This window comes from Mesoplodon densirostris, chromosome 4 (genome assembly GCF_025265405.1).
Source record: "Mesoplodon densirostris isolate mMesDen1 chromosome 4, mMesDen1 primary haplotype, whole genome shotgun sequence".
NCBI lineage: Eukaryota > Metazoa > Chordata > Mammalia > Artiodactyla > Ziphiidae > Mesoplodon > Mesoplodon densirostris.
In genome coordinates, this window is record NC_082664.1 from 122171702 (window position 1) to 122186765 (window position 15064).

Here is a 15064-nt window from a genome sequence, read left to right on the forward strand (position 1 = left end):
CTATCAAATACATCCTCAATATTATTTATTATTCATCAGGGAAATGAAAATTAAAACTGCCTATAAGGCAATAATACTACACACTTTCCAGCATGGCTGAAATAAAAAAGATTGATTATGCAAAGTATTGGCAAGGATGTAGAGCAACCAGAATTTTTATGCACTGCTATTGAAATATAAATTGATGCAGGGATTTTGGAAAACAGTTGAAAGACATGTAGAAGATTGTTCATAGCAACTTTATTCCTAACAGCCCAAACTTGAGCAACCAAATATCCATCCTAAACAGATAACTTAACTGTGGTATAGTCATATAATGAATCACTACTATATAGTGCTGAAAATGTACAAGATACAATTGTATGCAACAAATACAAGATAGTACATAGTGTATCTTTCTCTTTATATAAAGTTTAATAGTAGGTAAACTGACTTACCATCTTGGAAGTAAGGATAATGGTTACCCGTGGTTGAGGTGTGGAGGGTGGAGGCAGGTAGCCTATGTACAGTGATCTTGCTAAGTTCAGTGGGATGGAGCACAGAGGGACTTCTAAGGTTCTAATAATATTTTATTCATTGATTTGGGCTCTGGTTTCAAGAGTGTATTCCCTTTGTGAAAATTCATCATACTGTGTATTTATGATTCGCCTTTTATATTATGTGTATTATATTACAGTAACACACACGAAAAGAACACCTAAAAGTAAAAAAATGTGTATGTTGATGTAATATATATGACAGCAATAATAGGAGTCTATGTGATTGTAAGACTTCTGAGTTTTACTTGAAATCATAAAATATTGACTCTAAGTATACTGTGCGGTTAGGTTAGTATATTGTTATCCATAGAGCAGACACACACACACAAAACAATACAAAGAGATGTAGCTGAAAAGCCAATAGATAAATAGGACACTAATAAACAAAATATGTTATCTGACTGTAATTAAACCAGAAATCAATAAAATAAAGATAACAATCCCCAAATATTTGGCAAATTAAAAAGACATCTAAATAAAACATGACTCAAAGAGGAAGGACAATTTTGAAAATATTTTAAATGGAATGAAAATAAAATATCACAGTTTGTGCAGTGCAGCTAAATCAGTACTCCAAGGTTAATTTATAACATTAAATGCTCTTATTAGAAAAGGAGAAAGGCCTTAAGTCACTAATCTAAGCTTCTACCCTAAGAAACTAGAAAAAGAAAAACATTAAACCCAAAGCAAGCAGGAGTGAAATGATAAAGTAGAAATCATCAGTGAGATCGAAAACAGAAAAATAATAGAGAAAAACCAATGAAATAAAAAAGCTGGTTTGGGGCTTCCCTGGTGGCGCACTGGTTGAGAGTCCGCCTGCTGATGCAGCTGATATGGGTTCGTGCCCCAGTCCGGGAAGATCCCACATGCCGCGGAGCGGCTGGGCTCATGAGCCATGGCCGCGGAGCCTGTGCGTCCGGAGCCTGTGCTCCGCAACAGGAGAGGCCACAACAATGAGAGGCCCACGTAGCACAAAAAAAAAAAAAAAAAAGCTGGTTCGTTGAAAATGTCAGAAAATTTATAAACCTCCAGTCAGACTAATCTGGAAAAAAGAGGCAAAGCACAAATTATCAGCATCAGGAATGAAAGAGGGAACATCACTACATACTCAAACATTAAAACTGAAGCAGGGGATTACTACCTTCCTGGATACCCTACTGGATGTTTTTCCCAAAGTTACTCTGAGACTGCATGAGTTTGAATAAAGTTGTTTCATGAAATGTGAAGAAAGGTAAAAAATTTATTATAGACTTAGATTACTATAAAAGATATCTGCAGTATTTACTATTGCCAGTCTGTCAGCTTTAAGGTTAAACGCCATCCTCGTCCTTAACTGGCCTCAGTTTAATCAGTATGGCAGTGTACACAATGTGCTTTTCAGAAACAAACCTATTTCTATGTATACCACTTTTTTTTGCATATTTTACCAACATTGTTGTTTATATTTATAAACCATTCGTTGCCAGTTTGGAATGAGAGTAAGTGCTAATTATATTCCTTTGTATTGCAGGCCTCATTAAGCAAGCTGATGGAAACACTTGGTCAAGCAGAACCATATTTTGTAAAATGCATTCGCTCCAATGCCGAAAAGGTAAAAATGTCTGTAAATAAGAGCTTCTAGCTCAGCTTACTTCAAACCAAGCTTTAAATTCTTTCTAAGGAGAATAAGTGGCGGGGAAGAGCTATCTATAATCTTTGTAAGGAAAACGGTGTTCTGTATTTTCTATGAATATCCTTCTTATTTCCTCACTTACCTGCCTGAAAAGTATTTATATGGGCTCAATTTAGCATCTCCTAGAATTTAGCATCTCCTACGGAAGCAAAAATCTCTTGAAATTCCATCATATAAAAGAATTTTATGCAACTTTTGTTACCCGTACCAAGGTTAATGTCTCTTGTTTAGATATAAGGTATCAATTATTCTTACAGAACTTGCATGGCATTTTTCATGTTTAGAGATTCTTGTCTCTTTAAAATAGGGAAGATACTCAACATTCTTGACTTCTTCTTGTTTTATATGACAGTCCCCCTTATTAGAGCTTTGCAAAATATATCTGTTAAGTGTAAACAGTTGTCATTTTTATGTCCATCATAGGAAAAAAATAGTTCTAGCCCAAACTGCTAAAATGTCTTAGGAATTAGGTTCAGCTTTCTTAATTCTTAATAAGCAGTCTCTAGCTCTGCTAGTTATAAGCTTTGTGATCTTAGATGAGTTACTTAACCTTTCTATGCCTTAAATATTTTCATCTGTGTAACAATATAATGGAATTGTAGGACCAACCTCATAGTGTTTTGTGAATACATATGAGTCAATACCTATAAAGTACTTAGAATGTTCCTGGCCCATACTAAGCACTTAGTAAATGTTAGCCATTCTTTTATAGTGACAAAAGAGGAAACCATTTTATTTACAGTTAAATAGAAGTTTGAGTCCTTGTTATTCTTGCTATGCAAAGCGTTCAATTAATGAAGTATTTAAGGGCACAGGATAAGTACAAAATAAATATTAACTGCTATTATTATTTAACATAAGTTGCCCACTTGACTTTTTTTTTTTTTTTGACAGCTGGTATGCCCCATCTTTCTGCAGGAAAATATTTGGGATTGCCTTAGTGGATCATTGAAAATAGTATTTAGAGAATAGGGAGAAATATCAGAAGCTACAAATACAGCCTCTTTTGAATGTCTAAAAATATGCCTATGAGATACCTAGGAGTGACAAAGTGTCATGACTGGTGATGATCGAATGCCTCCCTTTAGCCTCTTCCCTATTGATACTTATACAATGAGAGATCAATTCTCAGGGATTATAGGAATTTTTTGTTTTTCAATGTGTCATACCAGTATCATCAGCAAAAACTAGGGAAGTAAACTTCTTTTAACCTTGTACTAGTCATACAAGAAGAAATATGTCAGCTCTCAAGTTAACCAAGGCAACTGGAAGAGTGTGGGGTAAGTCATTTCTGAGTGAGATTGTAGATAAAATCTTACTTAATAAAAATATAGACAGTCTTGACTATGTATAAGTAGATTAACCTTGTTACAAATTTTATAGTGACTAGACTATGTGGCCTGTGGGCAACTACATTCCTTTTGAGCTTTGAAGGCCCTCTTCTTCTGCAAGTAGAGAAGCCTGGAAGCTTGGTGTCTCTTTTTTCCTTTTGGTCAGGCAGTTAGAACTTTTCTGAAGCTACCAGCTGGGGAGGTGAGATTGTCCCACCACCTCTGCTGTATCTTAACCAGACGGCCTCCAGTCAATTCCTAGATATTCAAAACTTAACTACACTTATAAGACAAACATTAATTTGGAGATCTATTCTCCTGGGTTAATCTTTTTTCCATTTGCTTTGTTTTAGTTGCCATTAAGGTTCAGTGATGCCTTGGTACTTAGACAGCTTCGGTACACTGGGATGCTGGAGACAGTTCGAATTCGCCAATCAGGATACAGCTGCAAATATTCTTTCCAGGTTATGCTTTTATAGTGATATTTAAATATATTTGTACATCAAGTAAATTATTCCTATGCCTTGCTTATTTTTTATTTGGGTCTCACTTGTTGTTTATTTCTCCTGATTCTTCCTTTATATTCTATCTTTTGTATACAGAATTGAAGAGGGATAGAGAATACTCATTTCCATTGAATGACAGCAATCTCATTAAGCTTGTGTTGTAATAGAATCCACTACTTGGCTATTCTCATTTGATCTGAATGTTTGTTAATATAAGTTTACCCATAACATGGCAGTTCTTCACACTGATTACGCCAGTAATTGAACTACTTCAATCAGAACTATCTAGTTCAAAAGAAAAGATCCCATTTGATTTTTCCTAAAGTCTTCTCAGCAGGATTTTCTTACATAGGAGGCTGCCAGCAAGGCTCACAACTGTTCTCATCAGCTACTGCTGCTATGGATATAGAAATTATTTTGAAGCTTTTCAGCAGCTGAGCAGGTCTTTACTGTTGAGGGAAAGCTTTATTCTCAGTTGTACCCTGAAATAGCTGTCACCTTTGCTTATTTTTCTGCTAAAAAATTCAGATTTTTGTTAAATAACCTTTTCTTTTGTCTTTAGTACAGCTTTCTCAAAGGGAGAATTAGCTTCTGCCCGTCTTCTTTCATTCCCCTTTGATAACAAAATATGTAGGAATCACTATCTCCCCCTACCATTTTACTAATTAACCTTTTGAAATATTTTAAACTAACAAGTAAATTCTTGGTTTCACCCTGTTTAAAATAATGAGAAAAAGGTCAATAAAAGGACAATTAGCTAGTTTAGGATTTTGTTTACATATAATTCTTTTGTGATTTTACAACATTTTCTTTTCACTTTTCAGGATTTTGTGAGCCATTTCCATGTACTTCTTCCCCGAAATATTATTCCATCCAAATTTAACATTCAGGATTTCTTCAGGAAAATACATCTTAATCCAGATAATTATCAAGTTGGAAAATCCATGGTAAATATAATATATACAGCTTTTGCCAGATTGAGTGCATTTTTGTATATAAGTAATAATGGCAGTCTTTGCTGAGGAGAATGTTTATAAGAAAGTGTACCAGATACCATAGGGAAATCGATTAGGCCAAGATTTTTACTTAATAATATAGTCAGTATTAATCAAAGAGCTTATGGCCAATGCTCTAGTACTGCCTGTAATTTTAACTGCTTAAAAAGCATTTCTTCCTAGGTATTGCACTGTAATTATCAACTCAATTTGCCTAAAGTGACCTTATCCAGATTCCCCTACTGTCTTTAACTAATCAACTAGTCTTTTTCTCTGTCACCTTTCTTCTAGTTTCTTAGGCTAGAAACCATAATCATATTTTGGCTTACCCTTCACTTTAACCATTTTACAAAGTTCTGTTTCTGTTTTTTTCCTTATAAATGTTTCTCACATCTCTCCCTTTTTCTCCATTCTTACTGTTTCCATTTTAGTTCTGTTTTGTAGCTCTCACACATTTCTCTTATAGTAAACAGATCCATCATCTAATGCCAGTCTATTTTTTATTCCATTTAACTCACTCTACCCATAGTGTCAAAATCATCATCTTAATATACTTTATGTCAGCCTCCTGCTCAATAATAATCCCCTTATAACCTCCTCATTAAATCAAAACATCTTTCTCTTTTTCAAGAACCTCCATGTTGTGACTTCACAGTTTTTTTCCTTTTTAATAAATTTATTTATTTATTTATTTATTTATTTTTGGCTGCAGTGGGTCTTTGGTGTTGCGCGTGGGCTTTCTCTAGTTGTTGGCGAGCAGGGGCTACTCTTTGTTGTGGAGCACGGGCTCTAGGTGCGCGTGCTTCAGTAGTTGTGGCATATGGGCTCAGTAGTTGTGGCTCGCGGACTCTAGAGCGCAGGCTCAGTAGTTGTGGCACACAGGCTTAGTTGCTCCGTGGCATGTGGGATCTTCCCAGACCAGGGCTCGAACCCGTGTCCCTGCATTGGCAGGTGGATTCTTAACCACTGCACCACCAGGGAAGCCCCACTTCAAGCTATTAATTGTTCCATTGTCCCAGTATGTATCTTTATTCTTTTTTTAATAATTTTTTTTTTTACATTTTTAGAAATTTATTTATTTATTTATTTGGCTGTGTTGGGTCTTAGTTGCGGCAGGCGGGATCTTCGTTGCGGTGAACAGGCTTCTCTCTGGTTGTGGCACGCGGGCTCAGTAGCTGCGGCATGTGGGCTTAGTTGTGCCGTGACATGTGGGATCTTAGTTCCCCGACCAGGGATCGAACCTACATCCCCTGCCTTGGAAGGTGGATTCCTAACCACTGGACCACCAGGGGAGTCCCTGTACCTTTGTTCTTATTTCCAACTCCTTGTTTTGCTCTGTCTCTTGCCCTGAATAGCCTACTGTTTTCCTCTTTGGGTATCTAATATCTATCTGTACTTTCTAAGAATATTTTTAAATTGTTGACAAAAATGGGAAGTGATGGATATGTTAATTAGATTGTGGTAATCATTTCAAAACGTTTATACATACATCAAAACATCACATTGTACACCTTAAATATATACAGTTTTTAATATCTACCTGCTCTTGATGTTGAAGTGTAAATCCTGTTTCCAAAGGGACTATGTCTAAGTTATCTTTGTATCCCCCTAAATTCCTAAAGATTTATAATAGAATGAAGGAGTAACTAAGTAAACTGATGAATAGCTTTGGGCAGCAAGAAGCCTTTGACGCATGCTGGGTTTCAAAAAGACTATCATTATTGGTTTATTCATATTATGATCAAACTTTAAAATCTGTGGTTGTCATCTTTTTTTTCCCCACTCCAACATCTTTGAAAAATATGACATATTAATATTACCAGTACTGCATTGGCTTCTAATGGTGAAGTTCCCAAGGGAATAATGTATCACAGTCTCTGGCACTGGGATTTTTGTAGTGATGTTCACCTTTCCAGTTCCCCTTCTATATTCTAATGCCTCCTTTCCAGTTTGAGAATGACTGCTTTGGCTAAGTTGATGGAAATATCTATCAGTACTGCTTGTACCTGTCTGCCACTATGTCTGTTCTTCTCTAAAAAAGCTTACCATAGGAATGATGATGCATGAAATAAATTTCTCATTTCTTCTTAAGCTGTATGCTTCATCTTTTTTCCTTCTGGTAGGTGTTCCTAAAGGAGCAGGAACGACAACACCTACAAGATCTGCTTCACCAAGAGGTGCTCCGCAGAATCATATTGTTGCAGCGATGGTTCAGGGTCTTGCTGTGTAGGCAGCATTTCCTCCATCTGAGACAGGCATCCGTTATCATCCAGGTAGGAAACAAAAGATTCTTTGCATGAGATTGGCTAGTTTATTTAGCCAGTGTTTTAGTAACTAGAACTGTTTTACTGTGAAACATTTAAGTAAGAATGTAAATTTCTTCAGTGGTGAGAATGTGTCCTACTCATTTGTTAAATGTTCACAGCATCCAACAGATTACCTGGCATATAATAATAGACTTTTAATAAATATTAATGGAGTTAAATTGAAATTAAATTGAATTTATAGTTATAATGTCTTGCGAGGTATGATTAGGGGCAAAGGAATTATGTGCCTTAATTTTTGTTGGCAAATTATTTTTAGTTTTCTGAGTGATATTTGAGAATTATATGTACATTGTTGTTGTTATGTATTCATTTTGGATGAAAGGTATCATATTTTACATTTATCTTTTATTTTCTCCCTCTGATTTATATGATGGCTGTTTTCCGCAGGATCTTTACTGTTTGTACAAGAAAATCTTTAATATCTTAATCTTTGCAATGTATACACATTGACCTTAAACCCATGAATATTGGCAAATTGTAGGTGAGAATATAATGTAATTTGTTAAAATTAATTTGTAGGGCATGAAAGCATCAAAAAGTTTTAAATTACTTTAAGTTGTATAATTAACTTCATTGAGGTTATATTATCTAAAATAGTTATTTTAGCCAGGCATATCTGGAAAAGGAAACTTTTTTTACTTGAACCACCCACAGTTTAGCTGTTTAGCCACTTAACCTCTAGTTATGACATAAGAAATTTCTGTGAGAATGTGTTATAAGATATGACAACAGTTTTTATTATTTTGTCTTCCCCACAGCGATTCTGGAGGAATTACCTAAATCAGAAGCAAGTCAGAGATGCAGCTGTGCAGCAGGATGCTTTAGTTATGGCTAGCGCAGCCACTCTTCTTCAAGCTTCCTGGCGTGCCCACTTAGAGAGGCAGCGGTATTTGGAGCTCCGGACTGCAGCCATTGTCATCCAGCAGAAATGGAGGGAGCACTATAGGCGGAGGCACATGGCTGCTATCTGCATACAGGCGAGATGGAAAGGCTACAGGGAAAGTAAGAGGTATCAAGAACAAAGGAACAAAATTATCCTTTTGCAATCACTATGTAGAGGATTCAGAGCAAGACAAAGGTAATCTTTTTTGCTATAATAATAAATTCCTCACTTGTCAAATACTTCTTATATGTCTGCTCTAACATTTGCCTAACTTGAGTTAGAATTGGTTATCTCAGTTTGTCTTCTCCACTAGAAATAGAATTGTGAAATGTGCATCCAAGTTAAAGAAACACTTAATATTATAAAAAGAAAAATTTTGAGACTTTCCACTTTTTAAAAAATTCTCAATAAATGTATTCTCTGCAGTGGTAACCAAGAGATATCTCTAGCCTATTTTTTTTCCTGTTTTGATATAGATTTAAAGCTTTAAAAGAACAAAGACTAAAAAAAACAAAACTAAAACTTGGATTGGCAAATATCAAGCCATATGGAACTCTGGAAATTCACGGTTCAGACCCTTCAGAATGGGAGGATTGTTCATTTGACAACAGAGTAAAAGCCATAGAGGAATGTAAATCTGTGATAGAGAGTAATCGAATTAGTCATGAAAGTTCAAAGGACTGCTTGAACGAGTCCCCAGACAAGCGACAGGAGAGAGCCAGAAGTCAAAGTGGTATGAACTTGCAGGCAGATGTGACTGTAAGAGAGAGACCCAAGTCCTTGGAAGATCTCCACCAGAAAAAAGTGGGTCGGGCCAAAAGAGAAAGTCGGAGAATGAGAGAACTAGAGCAAGCTATATTTAGTTTAGAATTGCTGAAAGTCCGTTCTCTTGGTGGTGTGTCTCCTTCAGAAGAACGTAGGTGGTCTACAGAACTGATGCCTGAGGGCCTTCAGTCTTTACAGGGTACACCTGATAGTGAAAGCTCTCAAGGAAGCTTGGAACTTCTGAGCTGTGAGGAAAGCCAAAAGAGCAAACCAGAGCCCATAATTCTAGATGAAGGAGATGTGCCGTTTCTGTCACCTAAGATATCTAGCAGTCCAAATTTTGATTCACAGGACAATGCCCTCAGTACCTCAAGTGAGACTAACTATACATTGATTCAAAAGAGGGCACCTTCTGACTCAGTGCATTTAAAGAATGGGGCTATGAAGGAAAAACTGGTTTGCAGTTCTGAATCTATTACCTGTAAACCACAGCTGAGAGACTCTTTTATTTTAAATAGTCTGCCTACATTTTTTTATATTCCCCAACAAGACCCACTGAAAACAAGTTCTCAGCTAGACACAAGTGTCCAGAGAAACAAACTATTGGAAAGTGAAGAAACACTTCCATCTCTTACTTTGGATATCAACAGGGAAGCCAGAAAGTACCACCTTCCAGGGGAAAATCAAGTTGTTGCTTCTTTGAATACAGATTCTTCCAATATTGTGCTTAAGAAGTTAGAAAAGCTAAACACTGAGAAGGAAGAAAGGCAAAAGCAATTGCAGCAGCAGAATGAAAAAGAGATGATGGAACAGATTCGCCAGCAAACAGATATTTTAGAAAAGGAGCGTAAAGCCTTTAAGACAATTGAAAAGCCAAGAACTGGGGAGACTTTTCTGGTACCATCTTTCCATCAGTCAAAGCAAAGAATAGAGAGGCCATCCTCTCTCCTCATCCTGAATACCCTAAATAAGGACGAACCCAGTGTAGCTGGGACTCCATCAGTAACTGTTAAAGATGCTGCTCTTGCCCCAAAAGACAGTCCCTCTGCTCACTTACCCTTGAAGGACCGACCTGTCACTCTGTTCTTTGAAAGAAAAGGAGGCCCATGCCAATCTAGTGCTGTTAAGGAATTATCCAAGACAGACAGAATGTCCACTCAACTGAATGTAGCCTGTAAACTCTCTAATAATCGCATTTCAAAAAGAGAACACCTTAGGCCAACTCAACCTTGTAGCTACAAATCTGATGACCCTTTCAGAGATGGAACTACTAGGGCCATTTTCTTCACGCCAAAGGAAAATATGAGTAGTTCCCTGTAAGTGAAGTCTTTATTTATTTTTATGTATAAATGGGAAACTTTTTGGAAATTTTCATTAGGGTGCCTTGATGTGCCTCAACTATTTGTATGGGTGCTACTCAAATTAGCCATTTTCTGTGTGTAAAAAAATTTCCTAATTGTTGACTCCACCAGCCACCTGAAATTGGATATAATTATACCCTAGGAGTCTTTGACTAAGCACAGATAGCACGGTTTTTGGTTCCTCCCCATTAAGTGAGGAAACATTTGTGAAGGGCTGTACAGTGCCTGGAAACTTAGTAGGCAGTCAGCAATTGCTGGTTGCCCTAGAGCTGTTAGGTGTAGCAGTCCAAGCTTGTTAGTATCAGGCTTTAAAGTTAATGTGCTTTGTCAAAGCTGTTGGCCTATTTATGGTCTGCATTAAGTTCTTTGTACTTTTTTGGGGGGGGGATAAAAACCACATAAAATTTACCATCTTAACCATTTTAAAGTGTACAGTTCAGTTGTGTTAACTATATGCACACTGTTGTGCAGCAGATCTCTAGAGCTTTTTCATCTTGCAAAACAAACTCAATTACCCATTGAAAGCAGCTCCCCTTTTCCCCTTACCCCCAGCCCCTGGCAACCACCATTCTACTTTCTGTTTCTAAAAATATGACTACTGTATTTTTTTTTTTTTTTTTTTGGTCTTGTGAGATCTTAGTTCCCCAACCAGGGATTGAACCTGGGCCCTTGGCAGTGAAAGCGGGGAGTCCTAATCACTGGACCACCAGGGAATTCCCTGTGACTACTTTAAATACCTCACATAAGTGGAAGTTCTTTATTCTTTTAAGTTGTCTTAAGTAGTGGTAGCTGTGAGAAAGCATTTCTTAAGTGGTACATAAAAACAAATTTGATAAAATTTAAAATATTTATATTAAGGCTATGTATACAGTGAATTCTTTCTGTTCTTGTGGGAGAATATCACTTTAAATGAAAGGAGGGCTATATCTTAGGGCTAAAAAAGTTAAATTTCATGTTAACTCTGAAAATAACTTTTTCTCATCATAACCTAACTTTTAACTCTGTCAGTCTTTAAAATTACAGATTTTATAGAAACTCTTTGTAAATATGGGCAAGAGATCATTTATATTTTATTTTTCCACTAAGAATTTTTATAGAGGAGTATGAAATGCAGTTGGACTACATGACAACTTGAGATCCTAGTGCTGCACATTAACCTAGAGATTGCCCAGAAGTTCAGACTCTGTGTAGCATATAAGCCCACCAGAGAATGTTAAAAACATATTATTTCTGTCATTCTGATTAATTTTAGTTATGTGAGGGGTGTGCATGTGTGTGTGTGTGTATGTGCATAGTTGTTACATCCATGAATCTGTTTTGTAGAAGACGTACAGATTTCAAAAACATTAATCATCCTTGTGAATTATTCCTTTTATCATTTTGCCAAGATAAAGTCTTATAGCTACTTGACCTAGTTTGCTTTACCTTATTAATATCTATGTATCTTCAAAATGATTATATATTAGATTGTTTGTGTGAAAGGTTAAGTAAAATTCATACTTCACATCTTCTCTTGTTCTATAAGTAATACTAGAAACATTAGCATTTTATAGACTCATAAATGTTAGTGTTTCTAAGTTATAATATCTAGTCCAGTTCCCACATATTATAGATGAGGTCACTGGTGCCCATGGAGGTGAAATGACTTGTATAAGGTCACATATTTAGAGAAACAGCTGAGACCAGAATTTGAGTTTCCTGTTTAGAAATCAACATTGGATGTCATGATTAAGAAGTAACATTAGTGTCCTTTCTATGCCATAGTGGTGATAAGTGCATCTTAGTCTTCAGCTGGTTAGTAAGGGAGAACAAAAAAGAAATCACGGAGAAACTAAGAGAAAATGCTGTGAGTTTAAAAGTTAGTTAGGGTGGTCAGGTGCTATCAAAGGTCCTATTAATTGTTTCTCTTTTGGAGGAAAAAAATCGAAGGTAAATGGCTCAACTGTGGCAAGAGAGATTTTTAATAACCAAAAGGGTTATTCAGGACAAGCTAGGATTGCTGGACTTGATTGTACACTGGTCAGAAGGGAGATCTCTGAGAAGCTTTTAGCTATCAGAAAGATTGACATCTAATTAGCTTTGTTTAGGGATTATTGCATAGGGCAAAGGACAAGATAACCTAGGCCTTCATTTATAAAATTAAGTGGAAGATTTTGAATGCAAGGGCAATTACTCTGCCAAATGGTATTATAAGTTAGTGTCTACTTTAAACCCAGCAGTATGCTAGAAGGTAAGATACGATTTTCAGTGAGTTTACAGTCCTGTTATTGATAAATTTTAAGACTCATGGTTCTGAGTTAATATAGATAATTGGGGCCATAAAAGTACAGGTTCTGTTCAGATTTTCATCAGACACAGACATTCATTTCTACAGTGAATTTAATGATAAAGCAGTCATATCATGTGGTTATTCAAGCAGAATTAAATTTTCACAGACTAACACTATACCATCTTTATGGTTTGGGGCATACTTCTTTTAGCTTGATAACAATTTCTTATTCTGCCAGTGTTGATTTTATTCTAAAAATTTTAAACTAAGACCACAGATGAAAGCTACAGAGAGATTTCAGAATGAAAATTTGCTTATCAATAGGACCATCTCAGTATAAAACAAAGGACCATCTCAGTATAAAACAAAGTAATGAGGTCCTCATCACTGGGTGGCTACTTATCAGGTATTTTATAATGATAGAGTAAAGGCCCCTTCTTCTGAGACTGATTCTAAAGATTTGGGGATTTGGTATTTTCCCTTTCTCATTATCAAATCCATTTCTTTGACCTGACTTGTTAGACTATATTTCATGCTATACTTTTAAGACTGCTGCCGTGAGATACCTGCTAGGAATTGAAATGTAATCCTGTTGTTTTATCCTAAGTGTCACCAAGGAAGCCTTAAACAGTGGAAATCCTCAACTCCATAAACAAGATGAACCAGCTTGGAAATCTGTGAAGTTAACTGGGCCGGGCCAAGGAGAGGTAAGTATTGACTTTTGTTTTATTTATCTTCTCTGCAAAATAGGTACACGCTGTTTTGGAAATTATTATTCTTGTAGGTAGAGCACCTCATCTATTCATTTACTCCCGAGTGTTTACAGAGAGAGAAGCCATGAGTTAAGTCTGTTACACTTAGAGAGGAGTACTTCAGGCAGGGAAGGGTGCCTAAAAATCCAGATTATATTTACAAAAAAGAAGTTGCTGAGGAAAAGAAGGCAATTTATGCAAGTGACTTTGGTGAATCATGGCAGTGAAAGATGACTTCCTTGGCTATGTAGAAGAACAGTATAGATTTAGCTTCCATTCTTATTCTTTGTCCAGAGTAATGAATATGGATTGCTTTTGGTTATCGCTGTCACTTCTAGTGGAAAGGGCACAGGGGTGGAGGGGATGTTTCAAGAAATTCATGAGCTCTCTGATGTCTTTCATTGGCATCGTCTCCCAAAAACCAAAACAAAACATTTTTGTGTTATTTGTTTTATCATTTGGTCAAGCAGGTTGCCAGACCGGCCCATAAAAAGAAAGCTCGAATGGCGCGGACGCGCTCCGATTTCTTGACTAGAGGTACTTTTGCCGATGGGGAGGGGGATACAGAGGAAGATGATTACGATGACATTATTGAGCCCCTTCTCTCCCTTGACCAAGCTTCTCACTCTGAGCTAGGGCCTGTACCCGGCCTGGGTCAGGCCTCTCACAGTGACTCCGAAATGGTAATTTTACAGCAATATAAGAAAAATAGGCAACAAGCAAATCTGATGGGAATAGTCTTTGCTAATCTAAAGCTAACCTTCACAGCTTCTTCTCCTTATAACGGTTTGTACATGGGAAACCTCAGTGAACAAAGCAACTAAAGCTAAACCTTAATTTAGTAGGACTTGGATAAAGGGCACTTTAACAGTATATGTCAAATCATAAATTAGGCAAAAAATATTAAAGTTATTTAACTTAGCACTAATGTGGGACTTTTCTGTGTTATATCTTAAAAGGTCTAGAGCAGGGAGCCTCAAATTTTTTTTTTGTAAAGGGCCAGATAGTAAATGTTTTAGACTTTATGGGTTATACAGTCTCTGTTGCAACTGCTTAACTCTGTTACTGTAGAGTGGAAACAGCCATAGGCAATAAGTAAACAAAGGCACATGGCTGTGTTCCAATAAAACTATTTACAAAAACAGGCAATGGGCTGTATTTGACCTGCTGGTCATAGTTTCTTGATCCCTCCGTGGTCTAGTGAATAGGGTATATAAAAAATAATCCAGTAGCTTTTAACTGAAATGTTATTCTCTCTTCTTTTCTTTTCTTTTTGGCTTTAAACTTGCTTCCCCTCTGCATTTTTTAGTAATAGAAAATAAACATGAATTTTTAAAAATTTAATAAGCAATGCCAAAAATGTCTCCTTGGGCCAACCGAGCCAACTAAAAGGCTATAGTTAATGTGAATTTGTCTTAATCACAAATTACAACATTGGAGTTATGTTTGAATAAAGCTGCATTAAGAAAATAACTATTGGGGCTTCCCTGGTGGCGCAGTGGTTGAGAGTCCGCCTGCCGATGCAGGGGACGCGGGTTTGTGCCCCGGTCCGGGAAGATCCCACATGCCGCGGAGCGGCTGGGCCCGTGAGCCATGGCTGATGGGCCTGCGCGTCCGGAGCCTGTGCTCTGCAACGGGAGAGGCCACAACAGTGAGAGGCCCGC

At 36.8% G+C, this 15064-nt stretch overlaps 1 protein-coding gene across 7 annotated transcripts in view; it reads left to right on the forward strand.

The window, feature by feature from the left end:
* Positions 1–15064, forward strand: part of MYO9A (myosin IXA) — a 295878-nt gene that overhangs the window by 195896 nt on the left and 84918 nt on the right. For 4 of the 7 annotated variants that reach the window (XM_060097070.1, XM_060097074.1, XM_060097073.1 and 1 more), the window contains 8 exons: positions 2050–2130; positions 3896–4006; positions 4873–4995; positions 7167–7316; positions 8129–8448; positions 8730–10334; positions 13256–13355; positions 13868–14083. In XM_060097070.1, coding sequence (XP_059953053.1) covers positions 2050–2130; positions 3896–4006; positions 4873–4995; positions 7167–7316; positions 8129–8448; positions 8730–10334; positions 13256–13355; positions 13868–14083 — 2706 coding nt within the window. The remainder of the gene's footprint in view (positions 1–2049; positions 2131–3895; positions 4007–4872; positions 4996–7166; positions 7317–8128; positions 8449–8729; positions 10335–13255; positions 13356–13867; positions 14084–15064) is intronic. The other 3 variants (XM_060097072.1, XM_060097075.1, XM_060097076.1) reach the window with 3 other exon arrangements.